This window comes from Papio anubis, chromosome 19 (assembly GCF_008728515.1).
Source record: "Papio anubis isolate 15944 chromosome 19, Panubis1.0, whole genome shotgun sequence".
Classification (NCBI taxonomy): Eukaryota; Metazoa; Chordata; class Mammalia; order Primates; family Cercopithecidae; genus Papio; species Papio anubis.
This window is the reverse complement of record NC_044994.1, coordinates 15,709,575-15,735,596: the sequence shown is the minus strand read 5'-3', so window position 1 is coordinate 15,735,596 and position 26,022 is coordinate 15,709,575. Positions and strand designations below refer to the sequence as shown.

The 26,022-nt window shown below is 46.3% G+C and overlaps 1 protein-coding gene across 4 annotated transcripts in view; it reads left to right on the top strand.

Moving 5' to 3' along the window:
- NPC1 (NPC intracellular cholesterol transporter 1) overlaps positions 1-26,022 on the top strand; it is a 55,146-nt gene that overhangs the window by 26,785 nt on the left and 2,339 nt on the right. For 2 of the 4 annotated variants that reach the window (XM_009192527.4, XM_021929985.2), the window contains exons 7-23: positions 1,789-1,862; positions 2,315-2,736; positions 3,986-4,212; positions 7,221-7,321; positions 11,163-11,265; positions 14,444-14,633; positions 15,063-15,245; positions 16,020-16,134; positions 18,166-18,293; positions 18,391-18,531; positions 19,071-19,160; positions 19,595-19,785; positions 20,124-20,239; positions 20,972-21,101; positions 23,008-23,208; positions 24,187-24,418; positions 25,331-25,444. In XM_009192527.4, coding sequence (XP_009190791.2) covers positions 1,789-1,862; positions 2,315-2,736; positions 3,986-4,212; positions 7,221-7,321; positions 11,163-11,265; positions 14,444-14,633; positions 15,063-15,245; positions 16,020-16,134; positions 18,166-18,293; positions 18,391-18,531; positions 19,071-19,160; positions 19,595-19,785; positions 20,124-20,239; positions 20,972-21,101; positions 23,008-23,208; positions 24,187-24,418; positions 25,331-25,444 — 2,758 coding nt within the window. Of the gene's footprint in view, positions 1-1,788; positions 1,863-2,314; positions 2,737-3,985; positions 4,213-7,220; positions 7,322-11,162; positions 11,266-14,443; positions 14,634-15,062; positions 15,246-16,019; positions 16,135-18,165; positions 18,294-18,390; positions 18,532-19,070; positions 19,161-19,594; positions 19,786-20,123; positions 20,240-20,971; positions 21,102-23,007; positions 23,209-24,186; positions 24,419-25,330; positions 25,445-26,022 lie in introns of those variants that run through there. The other 2 variants (XM_003914232.5, XM_021929986.2) reach the window with 2 other exon arrangements.

Below are 26,022 nucleotides of genomic sequence, written 5' to 3'. Positions count from 1 at the left end.
TCAAAACCATGAACATACCATTATTATTACATTATTATTAGCTAAACCGCAGATCTTAATCCAATTTCACCAGCTTTTCCTCCAATTCCCTTTCCTGTTTCAGGGTCCCGTATTACATTTTTGTGTTTTATGAGGTCCCCTCAATCTGTGACAGAAAGTTCCTCAGTCTTTCCTTTTCTGGCCTTGACACTCTTGATGATACTGGTCAGGTATTTTGTAGCATGTCCTTCTGTTTGGCTTTATCTGGTATTTTCTCATGATGAGATTGAAATGAGGTGTTTTGACAAGTACATCACAGAAGTCACATCATGTCTTTCTCGGTGCATCATGTCGGGGTCCCTGATGTTGATGTGTCTCTTTCCTGGTGATGTTAACCTTCAACACTTGCTCAAGGTGATATCTGCTGGATAGCTCCACTGTGAAGTTACTGCTTTTCCCTTCGTAATTGATCAATATCTTGGAGGAAGATGCTTTGAGACTATGCTAATATTTTGTTCCTCCTCAAACTGTCAACCACTGATTTTAGCATTCATTGTTGGGTCTTGTCTGCAACAATTATAACTAAGGTGTTTACCTAATGGTGATATTTTTTCTCTTTCCCTCTCTTCCTCTGCATTTACTAACTGGACTTCTGTACAGAAAGCTATCCCTTCTCCCTCATTTATTTACTCAGTTATTTACATCATGGACTTTCAATTCTGTTGGTTGTATCCAACACTGTCATTTATCTTGTTACTCAAAGTTTTCCAGTTTGGGCCATTGGGAGTGGCTTCTGGCTGACTTCTTTTTGAGACAGAGTGTCGCTCTCACCCAGGCTGGAGTGCAGTGGCATGATCTCAGCTCACTGCCAGCTCCGCCTCCTGGGTTCACGCCATTCTTCTGCCTCAGCCTCCCGAGTAGCTGGGACCACAGGCGCCTGGCTAATTTTTTGTATTTTTAGTAGAGACAGGGTTTCACCATGTTAGCCAGGATGGTCTCAATCTCCTGACCTCGTGATCTGCCCACCTCGGCCTCCCGAAGTGCTGGGATTACAGGTGTGAGCCACCGCGCCCGGCCCTCTGTGTTCTTCTTACATACACCTCCCATCCCCAGCTTTATCTTATATTTTCCCTGTCCCTGCCTTGCAGGAGCTCTGGTTGCTTTTATTCAAGAGTGGTATGTAGAAACGAAGATCTGCGCACTAGGTGTGCTCTTTGCTACTGGAAAGGGTAGCGTGGTTTTTTGTTTGTTTGTTTGTTTTTTTGGGATGGAGTCTTTGTCACCAGGCTGGAATGCAGTGGCGCCATCTCAGCTCACTGCAACCACCGCCTCCCAGTTTCAAGCAGTTCTCCTGCCTCAGCCTCCCAAGGCACACACCACCACACCCAGCTAACTTTTTTATATTTTTAGTAGAGACAGGGTTTCACCTTGTTGGCCAGGTTGGTCTCGATCTCTTGACCTCGTGATCCGCCCACCTTGGCCACCCAAAGTGCTGGGATTACAGGCGTGAGCCGCTGCGCCCAGCCCAGTAGCATGTTCTTAAAAGACCTAAAAGTTTTAAATAAAATGAGGGCCACAAGGTGAAATTATCCTTTATTAACTGTTCTTTTAATATCTTCTTAAGTTTTCTCCTGAGACTGGTGAACAGAGGCACCCAGAGCAAGGAAACTTAGGGGAAAGAAGGCAGTAATTAGGGAGGAGGAGGCAAGGAGGAGGAAGAAAGCATTTCATGGGATTACAGAAATGTCCCAACAACAGCCTCATTGTGATGAAGTCCACTAATACTATTTCCTCTCTTCTGTTTTTCAGAAAACGGTATTTTGTCTCCGAGTACACTCCCATCGATAGCAATATAGCTTTTTCTGTTAATGCAAGTGACAAAGGTAGGCATATTTGTCCATGAATAAAAGGGTTCAGATGATGCTGTCTGTCATGAGAGTATTCGTTTGCTCAGCGGGGTTGCGACAGTGGGTGAGGCGGAGTGCTAGTGCCGAGGACACGGCTGCGACCAAGGCAGACGTAGTCCTTGCCTTTGTGGCCCTACCATCTAGTCAGGGTGGCACAGCAGAACCGAGTAATTAATCATAGCTGGGGAGGCGCGAAAGCAGCAGGACAAGAGTGGGAATAGCAGGGCAGGGTTGAACCTCACCCTTCAGAGGCTCCTGTGTCGGTGTCTCATCTGTGAGGTGGGAACAGCGCTCATTGAGGGAAGCCAATAAAGGTGACTTTGCTGAGCAGATAGATAGCTGAGGGCAGAGGTCTCATATGTGTCCCCAGGTGGGCTTGATTCCTGCCATGAGACAGCAGCTAATGCTCTCCCTGTTCCGACTTTCAGGAATGGCTTGGCTCTTAACCTCCACCCTCCCTTCCTCTCCCGCTCTTCCAGGAGAGGCGTCCTGCTGCGACCCTGTCAGTGCAGCATTTGAGGGCTGCTTGAGGCGGCTGTTCACACGCTGGGGGTCTTTCTGTGTCCGAAACCCTGGCTGTGTCATTTTCTTCTCGCTGGTCTTCATTGCTGTGTGTTCGTCGGGCCTGGTGTTTGTCCAGGTCACAACCAATCCGATTGACCTCTGGTCAGCCCCCAGCAGCCAGGCTCGCCTGGAGAAAGAGTACTTTGACCAGCACTTTGGGCCTTTCTTCCGGACGGAGCAGCTCATCATCCGGGCCCCTCTCACTGACAAACACACTTACCAGCCGTACCCTTCGGGAGCCGATGTACCCTTTGGACCTCCGCTTGACATACAGATATTGCACCAGGTAACCTGCTGTTTGAAGAAATAAGTCACTCCAGGGGACCTTGTGGTTTGCTGGCTTTTACATGTTGACTACTGCTGGATGGGGATTTGGGGCTGAATGTCATGGTATATCTTGAAGATTTTAGCGTATAATGGCAAAGCTGCCTTTAAGTTAGGTTAAAAGAAAGTGAATGATGTAGAACTTAATGAAATATTTATTGCTGCTCACTTTTGTATTTACTTCAGATAGTAGATCTTGCCTTTCTCTTGAAATTGAGATGAGCAGAGAAAGAAGACTTCAGTGGCATTTGTCTATTGAGGCAGGATGTATTTATTAGGAAGTCACCTTAGGAATTTGCGAATGTTTTCTGGTGGTAACTGAAAGTAATATGCAAGGACCCAGAGGCATGAAGCCCTTACTGCTGTCCTGGGGGCTGAGGAAGGAGCTGCCAGGTCACCATCCCTGATCCAACCTGTAGGAATGAACTTATCACTGCCTGAACGTGGGCACCCAGCCTGTTTTTGGTGAGAGGTGCATTTGGGGCAAGATCCATCCTGTTGCTCCTAGAAAGGCGTGTAAACCTTCCCATTGTCCCTGTCACACTTGCCTTGGAGAACTGTACCTGTGCATAAACTATACCCGCTTCTTTTTTAATGAATGTATAATCACATGGTTTTTCCTTTAAACATTGCTCATGTCTACAAGAAAATCTGAAATCTTGAAAAGCATTAAAATGGTCCTAAGACTTGGATAGAATCTTTTCTCTACCCGGTGACTGTCTGTTGCTTTTTCCAGCTTATTGCTGAAGGTGAACAGCATAGTCATTTACCTCCAAGATCATCTTCTATGTTAGGAAATAAGGGGACATATGTAAATGGCTGTAGTGCAGAGCAAGGCAGGAGGTTTTGTGTTATTATTGAGGGGAGGGTCAGGGAGACCAGGAGAACCCTCCACTCTCCCCTCTGGCCTGCTGGCCACCGCTGGAGCAGGGTAGAGGGAGATGGTTGTGTGTCCTATGTTGATAGCTGTTCTGGTCATGGTGTCCCCCCACCCCCTGCCGCCTCTGTGGATGCCTCTAACCGGTTTACTGTTAGACTAGGCCTGACCCGTTTTCTTAATGTATTGTGCCTTAATGCTCTCCCTCGTCTTAGGAAGTATTTTCCCCAAATATTCTTTGTCTTCTGACCCCTCAGGGCAATACTGACTAGTCAAGATCTGAGAGAAATGTGATGTGTTTCTGGGTTTGCTTATTTTTGAAATCTTCTTTCAGGTTCTTGACTTACAAATAGCCATCGAAAACATTACTGCCTCTTACAACAATGAGACTGTGACACTTCAGGACATCTGCTTGGCCCCGCTCTCACCATATAACACGAACTGCACCATTATGAGTGTGTTAAATTACTTCCAGAACAGCCATTCCGTGCTGGACCACAAGAAAGGGGACGACTTCTTTGTGTATGCCGATTACCACACGCACTTTCTGTACTGCGTACGGTAAGTGGCAAGAGACAGTCATTGGTAGACACCGTTCTTGGGTCTGACTTAGGGTATATGGGCATAAGCTTGTTTTATGAGCATAACCCAGAGGTGAGCAAACAGAGCAAGTCCTTGCCTGTGAAGCTTACATCTTTTTTTTTTTCTTTTTTTTTTTTGAGACGGGGTCTTGCTGTGTCACCCAGGCTAGAGTGCAGTGGCGCAGTCTTGGCTCACTGCAACCTCTGCCTCCGGAGTTCAAGCGATTCTCATACCTCAGCCTCCTGAGTAGTAGCTAGGACTACAGGTGTGTGCCACCACGCCCAGCTAATTTTTGTATTTTCAGTAGAGATGGGGTTTTGCCATGTTGGCCAGGCTGGTCTTGAACGCCTGACCTCAAGTGATCCCCCCCACCTCGGCCTCCCAAAGTGCTGGGATTACAGGCGTGAGCTGCCACACCCAGCCGGAAGCTTACATCTTAATGGAGGGAGACGGATGATGAACACATAACATACGCTATCATGCCAGCTAGAGATTAGTGCTGTGAGGAGAAAATTAAGGCTGGACAGAGTGGGGGTACACTGCTTAAACATGGAGATGTGCACAAAGGGAGAGGAAAGGAGGACAGCTGGGCCCATCACAGGAATGCGTGTTCCCGGCAGAACCAACAGCAAGTGCAGAACCCCGGCGGGGAGCCCTGGTGGTGCGTGATTGAGGAGTGCAGCTGCCCCTTACCCTTTACCTCGTGCCTGGGTCGCTAACACAGTGTCATGTGTCACACCCCCCACAAGATGTAAAGACAGAGGAGCCTTTGGTGCCTTTTCTTCTCTCTCAGATATATAGCCCGCTCCCCTGTAGTGCCCCAGCTGTTTGGGAGGCAGCTTCCCTATGAGGAGTTGGGGCGGGACAGGCCCACAGGTCTAGATTGGAGGGCCCTGCAGCTGCTTCCCTTAGGAGGCGTGTCTAGCTGGGCAGGGTGTGTTTATAATTGGGAATTGTCACCCCAGGAAGCTGTGCTTGGGTGACCTGTGGGGGAATCTTAAGGCTTCTTCTGGTAGGGGAAGAGCAGCACGGTGCCGGATGGGCCTACTCTCCCCGAATGCTCGGGACCTGGCCTAGGGGCATTTGTTCAGCCAGTTGAGCAACCACAGCGGCTATTTCTTCAGCATGGGAACAGAGAAGTTATTCCTTGTCACCTTTAAGGACACTGCTCAGCCAACTACTTCTCAAGAGCTAAGGACTCTCACTTCTGGTTCTTAAGTTCTGTTTGTTTGTTACTAGAGTAAGACTTTTTATGCAGTTGGGCTATATTCACTGTGTTTCAAGAATATCACCACTAACAACATGAGTTATGCTCAGGAAAACGCAATAGCTTATGCTCCATACCCTAAACCGGCTTTCTCCACAGGGTAGACGGTACAGGCTACCTGGGAAAAAAAAAAAAGTTTAATGTTACATAATTTTGATAGTTGGATGACCATTTAATGTTACATAAATTTTATAGTTTACTCTCTGTTGCACAGATAAAAGTCAAGAAAAATGAGCGGGGGCAGAGGTGCGTGAGCCTTGTGCTTCCTTAAAGCGGGCGTGGTTCCCTCCAGTGTGGAAGCAGTGCAGGGAGTGGCAGGCTCCTGGCGGCAGGGACCTGAATTGGTTTGTAGTTATGCTTGTGCACATCCTCATAACCCCAGGCCCGCCTCTAGCGCTGTCCCCTTTCCTCTCCCTCCAGCTTTTCCTGGACTTTTTCACCTGAGGGTCCTGCAGTAACGGCAGGTGGCCTGCCCAGAACCATACGCTGACCTGCTTCTTTTCCCCATTTCGTTTAAAGGCAGTGACAGTTACCAGTTACTCAGACTTGAGGCTTTATCCCTGAATACTGTCTCGCCCTTGCCTTCCTCATGGGGTTCTTGTGGGTCTGAGCCTCTGGATGGTCTCTCAGATTTCTGCTGTGGATGAGGGGACTCAACTGCTCGCTGCAGGTCACCTGACCTCCCTCATGCCGTCACCCATCTGCTCTGACGGGCGGGTCCTGTGCAGAAGCTTCTCAGCACCTGGCCAAGTTCTAGCTGATGGTCTGTCTGGAAATGCTGGTTCCCTCTCCACTGGCCAGCTGTCTGTCTGCACTGCACTGCCAGTTGCCTCTCGCCTGGGCCATTGCACTAACATCTCCACTTACTGTTCCATCTGCTTCCTGTTTCTTTGCCATTTCCAGACCTTCTTCCACTTTACCACACGAGCTAGCTTTGTAAAACAGCTCATGACATTTCTTTCCCAGAAATCTCTCATTGTTCCCCAGTGCCTCCAGAATAAAAATCCAAACTACTTAACTGGCACTGAGTCCTTTTATTTTGCATTTGTCTGTCCATTACTCTCCCCAGACCGGCCCCCTCCTTCAGGAGCCCCCTTGGTGGGCACCCCATGCTCTACGACAGGACATCTTTTCTTTGAATTATTATTATTATTTTTTTTAAGAGATGGGGTCTTGCTATGTTGTCGGCTGGACTCAAACTCCTGGGTTATAGCCATCCTTCTGCCTCAGCTTCCTGAGTAGCTGGGATTAGGCGTCCCGCCATACCTGGCATACAAGACTTGTTAAACCACCGTCTTGCTCTCATTCCCTCTCACTGTTCTCTCTCCCTCCCTTTTTCCTCCCACAGTTGTAATTGTGGGACACCCTTTTGTCCTCCCTCTTTGGTGAAATCCCCTCATCCTCAGAGGTCTGGGTCTGTCCAGTCTCTTCCTCTTGGCTACAGTTTTGCCTTTTAGTGTTTGCTCCCTTCTCTGTGCCTGCGTAGCACCATGCACCGTGTGCCACTGATGGCACTGGGCCGTATTTGCCTGCCTCTTGCCCAGGGATTCTGAGCTCCCAAAGGTGAGTGCTGAGCTGTATTATTCAACTGAGAAACCTCGGGGCCCATGTTGTCCTTAGAATACAGCCAGCCTCATCAAATGTTCGTTGTGTAAATGTTTAGGTCTCTGATGTCTTGAGGCCCTTCTAACTGGGAAGTGTTTTCTAAACTTTTTGACAGGGCCCCTGCCTCTCTGAATGATACAAGTTTGCTCCATGATCCTTGTCTGGGTACGTTCGGTGGACCAGTGTTCCCATGGCTTGTGTTGGGAGGCTATGATGGTAAGTAAGAGAAGCTTTGACTTTTCCTTTTAGGCAAAGTCATCTCGGTTTTGTCATTAGCGTCAAGTGGTAATTATGAAGATTTCATAAATTGGGCAGTTTTGTTAATTTCCTACCTCTTGAATCCCAAAATAGTATCTCCTTTGGCTTTGGGTTTGGGTTTCATTCCAGATTTAAAAGAAGTGGATTGTGTTAGCCATCTTTAGATCACACATGCCTTTGAGAAGCTGTCGAAGGCTAAGTACCTTTCCCCAGAGTAATGCAATTGCAAACCTCTGCATTGTTGTTCAGCTTCAAGGAGGTCCTGGGCCCTCAAAGCTCATTTATGGACCCTCTAGGGAGCTCATGGACCTCAGACAAGAACCCCTGTGATGGAGAAAAGCTAGTATGTGAGGTATGTGGAAGAAGAAACAAAGTTGATGGATTTTTTTCCTTCTAAACCGTCAGTTGAGTATTTGGACACTCTTACAGTGTGAAGAGCAGCTGGTTTGCTCTTTGCTGGTTCCTGTAGCACTTTAGAACCAATTGTACTTGATAAAATGAGGCGATGATTCCTGTGACACCTTTGGCATCTTAAGCCAAATTACAGGCTCAACAGGTTTTGCCCAGCCAGTGAAGAACCCAGATAGGTTTTCTTCTCCTCACTCAGCGGCAGGGGAGAAGCTGCAATCTGTATTTAAAATTTACTCTGCGTCATAGAGGAAAATGCCATTTCTAATTGGTGGAAAAGGGATGGTGTCAGCAACTGGCTAGCTATAGGGGAAACAATTGACTTTGATCTCTGCCTTGTTCATTTCACCAAAGTAAATTCCAGATGGATAAAAAATTGAAATGTTAAGAACTGGGCTGGGCATGGTAGCTCACACCTGTAATCCCAGCACTTTGGGAGGCCAAGGCGGGCGGATCATGAGGTCAGGAGATTGAGACCATCCTGGCTAACATGGTGAAACCCTACCTCTACTAAAAATATTTTTAAAAATTAAGCTGGTGTGGTGGTGGGCACCTTTGGTTCCAGCTACTCAGGGAGGCTGAGGCAGGAGAATGGCGTGAACCCAGGAGGCGGAGCTTGCAGTGAGCCAAAATCAAGTCACTACACTCCAGCCTGGGCAACAGAGCAAGACTCCGTCTCAAAAAAAAAAAAAAAGTAAAAGAAATGTAAGAAGTGGAAGAAAATACAGGAGGCATTTTAAAAAATAATTTTTAAGTAGAAAAGATATTTCTAAGCAAGACACAAAACTCAGAAACCCCAAAAGGAAAGACTGATGAATTTGAGTACATGAATTTTCATTTGTGGAGAATAAACATACAGTTAAAAAAACAAAATTGGGCTGAGAGTTATTCATGCCTGTAATCCTACCACTTTGGGAGGCAGAGGCGGGCAGATCACTTGAGCTAGGAGTTTGAGACCAGCCTGAGCAACATGGAGAAACCCTGTCTCTGCAAAAAATACAAAAATTAGCTGGGTGTGGTGGTGCGTGCTTGTAGTCCCAGTTACTTGGGAGGCTGAGGTGGGAGGATCACTTGAACCCAGGAGGTTGAGGCTGCAGTAAGCTGAGATTGCACCACATTCCAGCCTGGGTGACAGAGCGAGACCTTGCCAAAAAAAAAACTGGACAAAAATATTAGTATGCATAGCAGACAGCATTTTCATAATAAATAAAGATCTCATCCCAGCCTGGCCAAAATGTGAAACCCCGTCTCTACTAAAAATACATAAAAATTAACCACACGTGGTGGTGTGTACCTGTAGTCCCAGCTACTCGGAGGCTGAGGCAGGAGAATTGCTTGAATCCTGGAGGCGGAGATTGCAGTGAGCCGAGATCATGCCATTGCACTGCAGCCTGGGCAACAAGAGCAAGACTCTGTCCTAAAAAAAAAAAAAAAAAAAACCCTCATGAAAATGATCAATAACCTGAAAGAAGAGTGCATGAGGCCATGTGAAATTTAACAAAACAAGAAATACAAAAAAAAAGAATGGTTTTTATTTTATTTTTCAGAGACAGAATCTTGCTCTATTGCCTTGGCTAGTGAGTACAGTGGCATGATCTCGGCTCACTACAACCCCTGCCTCCTGGGTTCAAGTAATTCTCCTGCCTCCATCTCCTAAGTAGATGGGATTACGGGCATGCACCACCAGGCCCAGCTAATTTTTTGTATTTTTAGTGGAGACAGGGTTTTGCCTTGTTGCCCAGACTGGTCTTGAACTCCTGACCGAAGGTGATCCACCCACCTTGGCCTCCCAAAGTGCTGGGATCATAGGCATAAGCCACCACGCCCAGCCTCAGTAAATATTTTCTTGACTAATGAAAAGGGATGCTGAGGCAGGAGGATTGCTTGAGCCGGGAAGTCAAGGCTTCAGTAAACTGTGATTGTGCCACTGCACTCTAGCCAGGGCAACAGAGTGAGACCCTGTCTCTAAAAAAGAAGAAAAAAAAGGAATGAAAAATAGTTCAGCTTCTTTGGAAGGCAGTTTGGGAGAATTTATCAAAATTAGAAATGTACATAGTTTTTGATTCAGTGATGGTGCTTTAAGAATTGATTCTAGCCAGGTGCAGTGGCTCATGCCTATAATCCCAGCACTTTGGGAGGCCAAGTCAGGAGGATCGCTTGAGCCCAGTAGTTAAGTCCAGCCTGGGCAACATGACAAAATCCCATCTCTACCTAAAATACAAAAATTAGCCAGCAATGGTGGTGCACACCTTTAGTCCCAGCTACTGGGAGGCTGAGGCAGGAGGACTGATTGAGTTCAGGTGGTCAAGGCCACAGACAGCCGTGATCACACCACTGCGCTTCAGCCTGGGCAACAGAACAAGACACTGTCCCCCTCTCCTGCCCCCCGCCCCCCTAAAAAAAGAATTGATTCTACAAGTATGTGTTTTACACATTAAAATATTTATAGGCTATTTATAGTAACTTCGTTTGTAATAGAAAAAAATTGCAAAACTACTCATCAGTGGGAGGATTGGCTAAAAATACTAGAAAATATTGTAGGAAAAGAATAAGGAAACTCTTTATGGAGCATCTCCAAGATACAGAATTTTAAATGTAATGTGCAGAATAGTATTTACGGTTTGTGTGGTTAAGAGGGAAAGGGGAAGAATCCGTGTGTGTGCTTGTGTGTGTGGAGCGGCTCTGGAAAGATTCACAGATGGTATGGGGAGGAGAACTAAGACAATTAAATAGATGTTGGAGAAGGAGAGAGAATTTTCAGTAAACACCTGTCTGTTCTGTTTGAAATTGTTAACATGCATATACTGTAGCCTTTAAAAATAAAAGAATAAAAAGAATTACTCTTCCTGAATGATAACCATGCCTACCTCAGATAAAAAAATCCTTTTTATTCATTCACTGTAGTACATAAAAACTATTTCAGCAAACTCTTTTTTTTTTGTTTTTTGGTTTTTGGTTTTTTTTGAGACGGAGTCTCACTCTGTCGCCCAGGCTGGAGTGCAGTGACTGGATCTCAGCTCACTGCAAGCTCCGCCTCCTGGGTTCACGCCATTCTCCTGCCTCAGCCTCCCAAGTAGCTGGGACTACAGGCGCCTGCCACCTCGCCCAGCTAATTTTTTTGTATTTTAGTAGAGACGGGGTTTCACCATGTTAGTCAGGATGGTCTCGATCTCCTGACCTCGTGATCCGCCCGTCTCGGCCTCCCAAAGTGCTGGGATTACAGGCTTGAGTCACTGCACCCGGCCTTCAGCAAACTCTTGTTTAATCCTTAGAGCACAGAGATACAGTCCATAGCTCCACTGAGAAATCTGTGTTGTGATTTTTTCCCCTGGTATGTGTGTAATTTTCTGCATGCTTGTAATCTGCTTTTTGATGCATTTTTCCTTTCTAGATCAAAACTACAATAACGCCACTGCCCTTGTGATTACCTTCCCTGTCAATAACTACTATAATGATACAGAGAAGCTCCAGAGGGCCCAGGCCTGGGAAAAAGAGTGAGTCACTCATGGGTGTGAGCAGACTGTCCTTGCATTGTGGGAAGCTAGACACTTGCAGCAAGCACTTAAACTTCATTTTCTAAATTAACCAATGGCAGGTCTGAGTTATGTAATTTTGTTCACTTGGTGCTAATGATGCTAAGTAGAAACTGTAAATACGTTTACCTTTGAGCAGATGCTTTAAACATCTCTCCCTCCACCGGAATGCAAAAGTGTGCAAAAAAAGGTTCCTTGCATTGTTTTTACTTGTTTCATTTATTTTTTGAGACTGGGTTCACTCTTGCCTAGGCTGGGGTGCGGTGACTCAATCTCAGCTCACTACAGCCTCAACCTCCTAAGCTCAAGTGGTCCTCCCACGTCAGCCTCCCAAGTAGCTGAGACTACATGTGCATGCCATCACACCCAGCTAATTTTTGTATTTGTTTGTAGAAACAGGGTTTTGCCATGTTGCCCAGGCTGGTCTTGACCTCCTAACCTCAGGTGATTCACCCTCCTCAGCTTCCCAAAGTGCTGGAATTACAGGTGTGAGCCACTGCACCCAGCCACCTGCATTGTTCTCTATCAGCAAAACTTAGGACCATGCTGAATGTACTTAATAAGGAATGAATACAATAGAATATTGTGCTGTCATAAAAGACAGTGAAGTAAATAAATGGTTCACAATGTATATTTATATAAATATATATTGTTTATGCTGCTGTCCATGCTTAGAAAAAAATATCAAGCAAATGACCTGAGAAATTAACTGTGTTTGTAACCTCTGGAGAATGGGAAGAGAGGACTTTGGAGACCAGGTTGCACTTTATACCCTCCAGTACTTTTTAAAACATGTTTTACTGAGATATGGTACATGCATCATACAGTTCACCCACTTAAAATATACAGTTCAGGCTGGGAATGGTGGCTCACACTTGTAGTCCCAGCACTTTGGGAGGCTCACTTGAGGCCAGGAGTTCAAGACCAGCCTAGGCAATGTAGTGAGGCATGTCTCTAAAAAAAAAAAAGTAAAAAGAAAAATTTTAAAAGAAAAAAAGTGTACAATTCAATAGCTTTACTATATTCACATATATGTGCAACCATCACCACAGTCAATTTTAGGAACATTTTCATTACTCCACAATAAAACTCTGCACCCTTTAACTAACACCCTCCATCTTTTCATCCTTCTATCCACAGCCCTAGGCAACCACTAAAATACTCTCTGTCTCTGGAGATTTTCCTATTCTGGACTTTTATGCGCATAGAATAATATGTGGACTTTTTTGTCTGGCTTTTGTTGAACATAAAATTCTCAAGGTTTATTCATGTTGTGGACATAATATTCTCAAAGTTCATTCATGTTGTGGCATGTATCAGTACTCCATTCCTTTTCATTCCATTGTATGGATATACCACACTGTGTGCATTTATCAACTGATGCACATTTGGGCTGTTTCCATTTTGGCTATCATGAATAATGCTGCTATGAACCCTTGAGTACAAGTTCTTGTGGATGTGAGTTTTCATTTCTTTTGGGTACATACCTAGTAGTAGAATTGCTGAGTCATAGGGTAAGTCCACTTTGAATAATTTGAAGAACTGCCAGACCATTTTCCAAAGTGGCTATAGTGCTTTATATCACCACCAGCAGTCCATGAAACTTCCAGTTTCTTCGCATCCTCGCCAGCGCTTTTTATTATCTGACTTTGTGATTCTAGCTGTCTTCATGGGTGTGAAGTGCTATCTCATTGTGGTTTTGATTTAGTAGACTGAATGCATTTTTTTTTTTTTTTTTTTTTTGAGATAGCGTCTTGCTCTGTCACCCAGGCTGGAGTGCAGTGGCATGATCTCAGCTCACTGCAGCCTCTGCCTCCCAGGTTCAAGTGATTCTCGTGCCTCAGCCTCCCAAGTAGCTGGGATTACAGGCACCTGCCACCATACCCGGCTAATTTTTGTATTTTTAGTAGAGACGGGCCTTCACCATGTTGGCCAGGCTAGTCTCGAACTCTTGACCTCAGGTGATCTGCCAGCCTCAGCCTCCCAAAGTACTGGAATTACAGGTGTGAGCCACCGTGCCCAACCCTAAACTTAAATTCAGTATGTATGGAACCTTAACTGTAATCTGATAGTCTCCAGTATAAAAGATTCTAATGCAGTGGCTGGGCATGGTGCCTGTAATCGCAGCACTTAGGGAGGTGGAGGCAGGAGGAGTTCCTTGAGGCCAAGAGTTCGAGACCAGCCTGCACAACATGACAAAGACCTCATCTCTACAAAAAAAATTCTTTTTTTTTGAGACGGAGTCTCGCTGTCGCCCAGGCTGGAGTGCAGTGGCCGGATCTCAGCTCACTGCAAGCTCCGCCTCCCGGGTTCACGCCATTCTCCTACCTCAGCCTCCCGAGTAGCTGGGGCTATAGGTGCCCGCCACCTTGCCCGGCTAGTTTTTTGTATTTTTTAGTAGAGACGGGGTTTCACCGTGTTAGCCAGGATAGTCTCGATCTCCTGACCCAGTGATCCACCCGTCTCGGCCTCCCAAAGTGCTGGGATTACAGGCTTGAGCCACCGTGCCCGGCCACAAAAAATTTTTAAAATTAGCCAGGCATGGGGATACATCTCTGTAGTGCCAGCTACTCAAGAGGCGGAGGCAGGAGGATCCCTTAAGCCCAGGAGTTCGAGACTGCAGTGAGCTATAATTGTGCCACTGTACTCCAGCTGAGGCAACAGATTGAGACTCTATTTCAAAACAAGAACAAAAGCAAATGAAGGATCCTAATGCAGGATAAAGGTTAAGAAAACATGGCCTTTGAACCGGGCACAGTGGCTCACGTCTGTAATCCCATCACTAGGAGAGGCTGAGGCAGGTGGATCACTTAAGGTCAGGAGTTTGAGACCAGCCTGGCCAACATGGTGAAACCCTGTCTTTACTAAAACTACAAAAATTAGCAGGTCCTAGTGGCGCACGCCTGTAGTCCCAGCTACTCAGGAGGCTGAGGCAGAAGAAGCACTCGAACACGGGAGATGGAGCTTGCAGTGAGCCGAGATCGCACCATTGCACTTCAGCCTGGGTGACAGAGCGAGACTCGGTCTCAAAACAAAAAAAAGAAAACGTGGCCTTTGTATCATGAAAGTTGGGAAGAAGTTTCTTACTTAGCTGTCACTAAGTTTTAACTAAAAATATAGCATTTTGCTTACCTTTTAGGTTTATTAATTTGGTGAGAAACTACAAGAATCCCAATCTGACCATTTCCTTCAGTGCTGAACGAAGTATTGAAGATGAACTAAATCGTGAAAGTGACAGTGATATCTTCACCGTTGTAATTAGCTATGCCATCATGTTCCTATATATTTCCCTAGCCTTGGGGCACATCAAAAGCTGTCGCAGGCTTCTGGTAAGTGGGGGATATGCATATGTTAGAGGTTAACAGCAGTGCACAGTGTAACGTCATGTTTTTGCTTCTTTATTCTTAATCCATTATGTTTAAAACTGCCGTAAATTCCCCCATGTTTTAATTGTATGTAACATTTCTGTTGCCTACATCTGTTTTCTTCAGTTCCAGCTTTTTGGTTTATCTTAAAGTTTATTTCACATAATCCAGTTTTTTCTTATTTGTCCAGTCCATCACCTAAGAATGCAAATGCATAACGTGTTGCCTGGGCAGACCCAGAAATGTTTACAAGTCCTCTCTGAAACACAGAATTGTAGTTTTAACTCTTGGTTTGATACAGCCCTGTAAAGTAAAAAGGAGGACCTTTTAGTAACAAGTGGGACAGACAGCCCTGTAACTAACTGGTGATTGTGTCTTTGTCGCCCCTCTCAGGTGGATTCGAAGATCTCACTAGGCATCGCGGGCATCCTGATTGTGCTGAGCTCGGTGGCTTGCTCCTTGGGCATCTTCAGCTACATTGGGTTGCCCTTGACCCTCATTGTGATTGAAGTCATCCCGTTCCTGGTGCTGGCTGTTGGAGTGGACAACATCTTCATTCTGGTGCAGGCCTACCAGGTATACTTCCATATTCTCACGGGGCTCAGCATCTGTCCAAGTTTCGGGGTGTGAATGGCTGCTGGGCTCCACATTCATGAATGTGGCCTGTGAGGGTGTTTTGTTTCCTTTCCTTGTGTGGCTCATCGGTCTTCCTGACTTGCTGTGGACATCTTAGGACCAAGAATTTCACCCCTCTTTTTGGTTGATGAAATAGTAGAAATAAAGTAAGAATTTTGTTTTAAATTGTATCTTTAAATAGTGTCTTTTAATAGTATCTTTTCATTTTAAATAGTATCGTGTGTACAAGAAGGGCTAACACACTTTTGGAAAATATTTTGGGTACGACTGCTATTGAAATGATTTTCAGCATAGTATAGAATGTTAGATTCATTTTGCTCAAAGGTGCCACTAAAAAGGCAAAAGGTCAACACGTGTCCAGCTGCTGTAGAAGGTGGTCTCAGTCATCCTGTAGATCCGACCTGGGCGGAGACTCAGTGCACGTGAGAGTGATGGTCAGTGGTCCAGTCCTCTGCCGCCCGTGTATTTTCCTGATAGTGTGGCTCAGCTTTCCCTTTAGTTTCTCACGTGGTACCTAGCTGCGTAGTGTAGAAATACTCTGAGTGAATTAACATGAGAACATTGGAGTCCCCCACCAAAGTTTATATGCTTAGAAGACACTGCTAATCATCTGGTAATCATTTATCTTTACCCTTGAGTTAACACAAGGCAGCAAGAAGTGGTGTTGTTACTGAGAAATTTTAATGTTGCCTTTTTTTTTTTTTTTTTTTAAAGAGAGATGAACGTCTTCAAGGGGAAACCCTGGATCAGCAACTGGGCAGGGTCCTAGGAGAAGTGGCTCCCAGTATGTTCCTGTCATCCTTTTCTGAGACTGTAGCATTTTTCTTAGGTAATTATGCTTTCAATCCTACCAGTCCTATAGTTCGCTGAGCCTGGAGAAAGAAGGAGCTGGGTATCTGAACATGTCCCTTTGTGTTGCCTCTATTTTTTTTTTTTTTTTCCTTTTTTCTCTTCTCCGAGATGGAGTCTCACTCTGCCACCCAAGCTGGAGTGCAGTGGTGTAATCTCGGTTCACTGCAGCTTCCGCCTCCCGGGTTCAAGCGATTTTCCTGCCTCAGCCTCCCAAATAGCTGAGATTAAAGGCACGCACCACCACACCCAGTTAATTTTTTGCATTTTTTAGTAGAGACAGGGTTTCCCCTGTTGGGCCAGGCTGGTCTCGAACTCCCGACCTCAGGTGATCCACCTGCCTCGGCCTCCCAAAGTGCTGAGATTACAGGCGTGAGCGCCCGTGCTCAGCCTGTGTTGTCTCCTTTTTAAAGCTTTGTTCTGCACTAGGAAAGTATCACTGAATGGACCACAGAACAATTGGCAGCAGTGTCTTAGGTGTGATTTTGCAAGTGGCTTCCTTCTCATTTAACTGTCAGGACAGCAGTGATGTTGGGGTTCAGGGTGAAAGAGACCTAGAGTTCATCTTGCCACTTTCCCCTTTTGGTAGCCACTGGGAATGTTGATAGTTGAAAATAGCATCCTTGAGTAGCTACCGAATCCTTCTCCACATGACACTCTAAGCAGCAGCTCCCAAATCCACAGGCACTCGCTTACAAGGTGTTTGCCATTGTTTTCAAAGGCAGTCTTTCTCTTCTCTGCACACAACTCATTGGGGAAGCAGCCTTGTTAATGACCAGAAGCTCTTGACTCACCACATTGCAAGGAGCCAGAATAAGCTGGAACAAAGTCAGCACTTCTGTGTTTCTTTCACATAGAGAATCATCAAATAGACTCACTAGGGGGGCTGTCTGCCCCATCTCTGAAGTGTAGTAAGAGCAAAGTGACTCTGTCCACTATAGAGGAGGCTGGACTGGAATCACTCAGTCCAAAGAAGACCGTCCACAGGCCACAAACTGCAGTGCCTACGTGGCTGCAAGGTCAGCTTAATCAGGGCCATTGTAAGGTCATCGTAGGTGGTAGTCTCAACACAGATACAACACTAGCTTGTTGTTCTTCATTTCCACAAAGCCATGTGCTTTTGAAACCTGTAGCCCTGTAGTTCCTTTTGACAAACACAGGTGCAGGGAAAAAAAAAAAAAAAACACTTTCTTTTTTTCACTTCTATTATAAGAAAACCAGTGCAAGTGTGATGATAATAGCAGCAGAAACTGTGCCTCAAGGTTGGAGTGACCTTGGGACAGTAGGAATGAGTAGGGATTGTGGCAGCCCAAGTACACGTGTCCTGTCTGAAAAGAGTTCTGTGTGGCCAACCCAGTGCTACAAGGTCTGTTTTGTTGTTGTTGTTGTTGTTTTTCTTCCAAGAAAAGCTGTGAATCTAGATTTTTTGTGTAAAATGTCATTGTTAAATATTGGCAACTTATTTAAAAAAAAGTTTTTTAATCTTAAGATGGGTTGATAGAGTGTGGACTGAATAGGAGCCATCTGATTCATGGGCTGCCAGTTTGCACTTTCCATGTCTTACCCTCATGCCTTTGATCCTCACTCAACTGTCGATTACCTCTTAACTAAACTGGGAAGCTAATAGTGTTGATGTAATAAATGGAAAATACTGTCCCTTTTGTACAGTGAAGCATAGAAGGTACTATAAGAAATGGCCTGTATTAGTGGTTCTCAAATTTTAATGTGCATGAATTTGCCGTGAACCTGAGTATAGTAGAATTGGGGTTGAATTCCTGTCGTAACTTAACTAGGATGGGGCTCCCCAAATGGTCTGGTGCTGCGTGCGTTTTGAAAAGCACTGGCTTATTGCCTCCTGTCCCAGTTCTGGTGTAATGTCCAGCCGCAGCATGCCTTCTCATGCATTTGGCCTGTGCTGGCTCCTTGTATCTGTACACGCACATGAACATAAGACCTGCAGAGAGCCCCCTGCTGTAAACAGAAGTGACGCAGAGCCCTTCTCTCCCCACAGGAGCAATGTCCGTGATGCCGGCCGTGCACACGTTCTCTCTCTTTGCGGGACTGGCAGTCTTCATTGACTTTCTTCTGCAGATTACCTGTTTCGTGAGTCTCTTGGGGTTAGACATTAATCGTCAAGAGGTAAGCTGGTGCCAGGATTATAGTCTGTTTAATTTGAGTCTAGAATCTAGAGGAAGCAGCTAGCAGGTATAACCTTTGTTCCCCTCTGTGCCCTCAGAAAAATCGGCTAGACATCTTTTGCTGTGTCAGAGGTGCTGAAGATGGAACAAGCGTCCAGGCCTCAGAGAGCTGTTTGTTTCGCTTCTTCAAAAACTCCTATTCTCCACTTCTGCTAAAGGACTGGATGAGACCAATTGTGGTATGCGCTTCTCTGTGGCTTTTCTCTTTCTCTCACTGAAACAGATGATCACACGCCTTCTAAGAAGTCAGACAGCCTGGGAAGGAGATTCTTACAGCTGTTAAATATATCTTAAAAAAAAAAAAAAGCAAAAGCAAATATGGAACAGTAGATAAAATGTTTTGCCCATGAGCTTTCGTCAGTCCATATAAACAAGAGTTTTCTTTAAGTTTTGTATTTTGAAATAGTTTCAGATTCACAGAAAGTTGCAAAGAAACTTTTATTTTTCCTTTAATGATGAGGAAATAGAAGCCAAGACAGGTGAAGTGGTTTGCCCCAAGTCACTAAGCCCATAAGTGGCAGAGTCAGGATTTGCACCCGGGAACTTGGACTCTGGGTGCTGTGTTCTCACCCACTGCCCTGTACTCCCTACTAACCTGTCATTTAAGCTTTTCCATTTTAAAAAAATCCTGCTTTTTGTGTATGCTTAAGATTTTATTTCTGGTTGTAAGCTTATTCTACTAAGCAGTCTCTGTCTTGTGATTCATTTGTTGTTCCAGATAGCAATATTTGTGGGTGTTCTGTCATTCAGCATCGCAGTCCTGAACAAAGTAGATATTGGATTGGATCAGTTTCTTTCGATGCCAGATGTAAGATGACTTCCTTTTCTTTTTTAACTTCTTTAGCTGATGATGAATACATTTTTCAAAACATGCATGTGGGTGTTTCAAGCAAGTGCCTGCTTCTAACTGCGAATGGTGACAGGGTTTCCAGGGTTAGGAGAACTGCCCAGTGCACTGCCAGTGTGGGCTGCTTGACATTCTCACTGAGCCCCTCTGGGCACAGCTGCAGAACACGAACAACCAGTCTTATGAGGTTACTTAGGAGGTGCTCTCCTGATTGTGGGGCTAGCAGGAGGGGCACCCTGCGGCCCTGGGGGCAGGACTGGCAGTGTTAGGAATCATGAGTCCAGCTGGAGGCATCTCAGCCAGCAGCCTCCTGGCACCCCCCTGTTCTCCGTGATCCTCACCTTGCTTGGTTACTATCAGAGTACTGTCACTCTCTCCTATTCTTTGTCTTTCAGGACTCCTACGTAGTGGATTATTTCAAATCCATGAGTCAGTACCTGCATGCGGGTCCGCCTGTGTACTTTGTCCTGGAGGAAGGGCACGACTACACTTCTCCCAAGGGGCAGAACATGGTGTGCGGTGGCATGGGCTGCAACAACGATTCCCTGGTGCAGCAGATATTTAATGCGGCGCAGCTGGACAACTAGTCAGTACTGCCTCGTCTTGTACTTCAGAAGCAGTGGGGGGCTTTCAGCCAGGCCATCAGCTCAGGCCTGAAATGTCTCACTGAGAATAGACTTTCTTGGAAAAGTTGTTTTTACGCAAAATGTATGTTAAATCTGGCTTTACCTTAACAAAACCTTTGAAAGGACTAATTTGCCACCTAATACTTGGAAGGTTGTTTTCATTAAGTGCTCATATAGTTTTTCTTTTGACTGTTAGCAGCATAAAGTGTAGAAAAGGAAGTGAAGTTTTAAGAAAAGTACTGAAACTAAAGACTTCCTCCCTATGGAGCAGCTCAGTAACCCTGTCTCTCCTCTCTAGTACCCGGATAGGCTTCGCCCCCTCGTCCTGGATCGACGATTATTTCGACTGGGTGAAGCCGCAGTCGTCTTGCTGTCGAGTGGACAATATCACTGACCAGTTCTGCAATGCTTCAGGTACTTTCATCTCCTTTACCAAATCTTTCCCTTTTTGCTGAAAAATTTTCAAATTATCATTTAAAAATCATTTGCATCGTGCCTCAGTTTATACCTATTTGTATATCAAAGCTGGGTCTCCCTCCCTGTGTCATCGTTCCTTTCCTCAGTCATTCATTCTGAAATTGTCACATCATTCCTGGCTCAGACAGCTGCCCTCGGGGCTGCAGGCTGAACAAGGGTTCCTGGCTCAGGCAGCTGCCCTCAGGGCTGAACAAGGCCCACTTCTTGGGAGTGTGGTTTCCAGATAAGGTTTCTCATCCTGTCCTGACTCCAGCGATTGCCTCTCAGGATTGGTACCTGGCCTTAGCTTCTCAGAGGAGGGCTTTTCTTTTCTTTATCACTTTGCCCTATGGTTTTATAGGAGCATCGAGGTTGCCCTGGAATTTTCTTAATAAAAACACGGACGCCTTGGGCTCTGACCAGTCAAGGCCATCCTTTAAGGAGGAGACCTACTTCAGGGCAAAAATGATGCAAAGTATGCCTAAGATGAAAATGGTATTTCAGATCATTAAACTATGAAATTGACATATGGCTGAAGCTTTTAGATAAGGGGAAAGATTATCCCTCACTAGTAAGGAAAATAATTGGTAGTTGAGAAAGTAATGCCCCTCACTGTCAGTATTTTTAAATGTGTTACAAAAAATCTGGAGACCTATTCTTCTAACAGTCCTCCCTGCATGTCTCCACCAGTGGTTGACCCCGCCTGCGTCCGCTGCAGGCCTCTGACTCCGGAGGGCAAACAGAGGCCTCAGGGTGGAGACTTCATGAGATTCCTGCCCATGTTCCTTTCGGATAACCCTAACCCCAAGTGTGGCAAAGGGTAAGTGCTACTGCCATTACAGATAAGCATCCACTGCAACTTCAATTTGCAATAGAAAACTAGGAGAGGACTGGGCTAAAACAGTTGCATGGGAACATCCTCTTCTCTGCCCCACCCTGTCCTGGTCCTTTGGTGGAAGCAGGGAAACTGAAAACACCTTTTTAAGAAAATGCCTCAGGCTGGGCACGGTGGCTCACCAAGGCGGGCGGATCACGAGGTCAGGAGATCGAGACCATCCTGGCTAACACGGTGAAACCCCATCTCTATTTAAAAAATACAAAAAAACCAGCCTGGCGTGGTGGCGGGCGCCTGTAGTCCCAGCTACTCGGGAGGCTGAGGCAGGAGAATGGCGTGAACCCGGGAGGCGGAGCTTGCAGTGAGCAGAGATGGCGCCACTGCACTCCAGCCTGGGCGACAGAGCGAGATTCCGTCTCAAAAACAAAAAAAAAGAAAATGCCTCATAGTGTTCAACTGATTGTATCTTAGCATGGCATTCACATCTCATGCTCTCTCTGCATCCTCCTCCCACGTGGGCATGAGAATGAACGCAGATTCCTGTGCACATTCCGAGCGGGGGTGATGGGGAGAACGGCCTGCTGGTAATCCAGGCCTGAAGGAACTCAGCCTGCTCAGTTGTGCTGATGGCAGCTGCGGCGTCATCTTAGCTTTGGTAACGTTATCCCACATTAAGGTTGCGATTCTTTGATTCCTGTCATGGTCCTTGCCAGCCCATCCGTGTATGGGGTTATGTGCTATCTCACTCCCTCATCCAGCCAGGCAGCCAGTTACCCATGGAAGCCAGATATATGGCCCAGAAGTCTCTGGGGTTTGGAAGCTTTGGGAAGCAGAAGATGAGTATCCCCATGTATGTTAGGTAAACCCTGAACTTAGGTTTTTCATAAGAACATACATCTGACCAGAGTCACATCAGCGAATCATCGCTATCATGCATGTGCGTTGAGACCTATTCTAGGTACCATGGGATGGCTCCCCCTAGAAGTAAAGTAGAAATGAATCTTGCATGTTGATTTACTCACTGACTGATGCTTTGGCCTACGTAAAATAAGCTGCAGTAGATTCCGTTTTTCTGAAGGCAGTAGCCAGCGTTCCTGGGGAGCCTCCAGGGTGCCAGCGTCATGCCGGCCACTCCCTGACATTATTCCAGTTATCACCACACAGCCTTGCGCAGGTGGTGGTACACCCATTTACAGAAGAGGAGACGGGCTCAGAGGAGGTCATTTTGCTCAGGGTTACATGACCAGTAAGTGGCATGGCCAAAGTTGTTCCCCGGGCCCTTGCCCTTTCCTGCCTGCTGTTATGCAACAGGACTGAGTAAACTCTGTACGTTTGATTATACCTGAAACCAGGTGGAGAAACAGCAGCTATGTACCGAAGAACCCAGAGCAATCAAGAAAAGCCCATTTGGCTGGGCACAGTAGCTTACGCTTGTAATCCCAGCATTTTGGGAGGCTGAGGCGGGCGGATCACCTGAGGTCAGGAGTTCAAGACTAGCCTGGCCAACATGGCAAAACCCTGTCTCTACCAAAAAAAATATAAAATTAGTCGGGCATGGTGGCAGGTGCCTGTAATCCCAGCTATTCGGGAGGCTGAGGCAGGGAGAATTGTTTGAACCGGAAGGCGGAGGTTGCAGTGAGCTGAGATTATGCCACTGTAATCCAGCCTGGGCTACAGAGCAAGACTCTGTCTCAAAAAAAAAAAGCCAGTCTGAGCGAGAACAAGCTAAACCTTTGGTGTTCCCTTATTTGGGGGCCTTCTTCATCCCTGTAATGTACGGCTGGGTCTGACCTCAGCCCAGGGTCAGGTGATTTTGCTTAGCCTCCAGTACTCAGATTCTGCTGATACTTTGCAAGACCTGGACTCTTGACACCCAGGATGCTTTCCTCAGGGGGCATGCTGCCTATAGCTCCGCAGTTAACATCCTCGGCAATGGCACCAGGGTCGGAGCCACGTACTTCATGACCTACCACACTGTGCTGCAGACCTCTGCTGACTTTATTGATGCTCTGAAGAAAGCCCGACTTATAGCCAGTAATGTCACCGAAACCATGGGCATTAATGGCAGTGCCTACCGGGTATTTCCCTACAGGTAAAGCCTGACCTTTTTCAGTGGGGTTTGCCCAGCAAAGGGCCTACGCTGGGCGGGAATGGGGAGGGTTCCCTTGGCAAGATGCTGATTTTCAGGTTGGGTTCTGGCCCCCACTCCGTTCCGAGCACAGGGCAATATATCAAAGGAAATGGGTGCTGGGCAAGGGGGTTCAGAATCTAAAGCCTCTCTGAAGGCCTGAGGGCCAGAGACACAGAACTTGATCTCTGCGCTACCACACAGCTGCAAGAGACACACTGGAAAATGGCTCAAGGCAAGGGGGCGCTTGGAGAGCAGGTGGCTTAGAGCGGGGCCAGGCCCACATCCTTGGCCAGCAATGGACCAGAATCCCCAACTGCTGGTTATTTGGGATGTTGCCTGTTTGTAGACTTTTTATATTGTTAGGGTTTTTTTTTTCCCAGCAAGAAAAGTATTATGTATGACATGCTGAATTTGAAAACTGTAGAAAGGTAGGAGAAACAAGTGATTTATTTTTCCTGCCTGCCCATGATCTCGCTTAAAGCAAGAAGGCCTGGATTTGTTTGGAAGAAGTTAAGAGCCGATTAGCTCCACAAGAAAATAAATGAAAGCATTTTTTCCTCAGGCCTTGCACGGACCCCGCTGAGCCTGAGGTAGTGTCCCAGGATAGATCAGAATTTGTTTTTGTTTTTTTTTTTTTGTCCCCCAGAATGCTGTGGAATGCTCTCTGTAAATGTCTATAAAATAGCATAGATTGGGCTTATAAACAAAAACTTTATCAAAAATACACATTTTGCATCACTGCTGGGCCCTTCTCTGGGTGGTCAGTGGCCACGAGAGGGCGAGTGAGTTGCTTTCGGTGAGTCTTGTAGACAGCCAGCAAGGTTTTCTGCAAGGGATGTTTCCTGAGGGAGTCTGACCACTTGGCAGTGGTGACAGGATGAACATGCAGCGTTTGGGAGTGAGAGCGAGCTTTAACGAGGCCTCCCCCCTCCTCTCCAGTGTGTTTTATGTCTTCTACGAACAGTACCTGACCATCATTGACGACACTATCTTCAACCTCGGTGTGTCCCTGGGCGCGATATTTCTGGTGACCATGGTCCTCCTGGGCTGTGAGCTGTGGTCTGCAGTCATCATGTGCGCCACCATCGCCATGGTCTTGGTCAACATGTTTGGAGTTATGTGGCTCTGGGGCATCAGTCTGAACGCCGTGTCCTTGGTCAACCTGGTGATGGTGAGTCCTCGTCCACTCTCAATTTGTCCCTAGCTCCTGTTTCACTTAGGGGAATTGCTCTCTTGGATTCCATGTAAACCCTAAGATGGAAGAAGATACCAAGTCTGGCACTCGCTCTTGGCGCACATGGAGATGCAGGATGAGTGCTGGATGAGTGCTGGATGGTGGTGGGACAGGGCGTAGAGGGAGCGAGCATTGAGTTGAACATCTGGGAGCATAAGCACATTACAGGGAATTCTGTTCAGTTTTTTCTCTTGTCCCATTCCTTGCGGCTATACTAGTATACCTGATGGTGCCTGCCTCTGACCATGGAAATGTGATTTCCTGGCCTAGTTCCGGCCTATTCCACCTGTAATTTGTTGTTCTTTAGAGATTGCACAAGCCTGTAGCCTAATGACAGCAGCGTGTTCACTTTTTGCTTAGAAAATTGCAGCCCGCCCCAGGAGCTCTCTGACCAGTGGCTTCTGCCTCCCATGTGGTTGTCAGGTGCTTTTCATCATTAAAGATGAGAGCACTGGAGAATATATTCATGGAAAATAGAACAGGGTATCTATACTCTCAGATATGAACCCTGCTTCAGATAGGGGAGCGCGAGGTCCAAGAAAAGAAGTTGTGACAATGCGCCAGCTCGGTGCAGGTGGGGTGACCTTAAGGCGTTCCAGCAATTTCTCCTGATCAAAACAAACATGCCACAGAAAACCAGGCTTTTGGCTGTGTGTAGAGAGGGCCCCAGAAAGTTCCTGGTACAGTCTAGATTGGTGTGATGGAGGCCTTGTAAGTCCAGTGGGATGCTTGGCCTCCTCTAGCACCCAGGGTGCCCTGGTAATTAGCCCCCATCCTGGGAACAGGGTGACTGCCTAGGGTCTTCAACAGGAAGAGAGCCATCATCCTAAAGGCAGTGCTTTATTTCAGAGCTGTGGCATCTCCGTGGAGTTCTGCAGCCACATAACCAGAGCGTTCACGGTGAGCACGAAAGGCAGCCGCGTGGAGCGTGCAGAAGAGGCACTCGCCCACATGGGCAGCTCCGTGAGTACCCTGAGCAGGGCCACGCCAGCAGAGTTGCACCCTGAAGTGTCCTGCTTAGTGACTGAAGAGTCTGGATCCTGTACTTAGAAAGCAGCTCCTAAGGATTGCAAGCTTTCAGGCAATTCATGAATTAGCTGCCACATCATGAACAGAACAGATGTTCTGTAGCACTGCACCTGTTGGTGCGGCTCCTTTTTAGGTGGCAGTGTGCTGAAGCAGGAAAATAACAGAAAAGTTAAACGTGAGACAGCTGCCAGTCTTTTCCATTTAAAATGCAGGCAGGGGAGCCCGGGCCAGAACCCAGCATGTGATGTGCGGTTGGTGCCTGGAGAGTCGTCTTGGTTCAACTCTACACCCTGGCTTAGCCTATCTCTTTACCACTGTAGAAAATACTTGGTAAAGAGTAAAACTAAAACTTTGTTTCGTAACAACTTTTAAATATTTTTCACTTGAGAACATAAAGATATTCAATTTAGAGACACAATGCGGCGTCTATACAGAATACACAGCTTTTACCTTGGTCATACCTCTCCCCCAGGATCATAAGGCAGCAGATAAAATAGTGTTAGGTAGTAGAT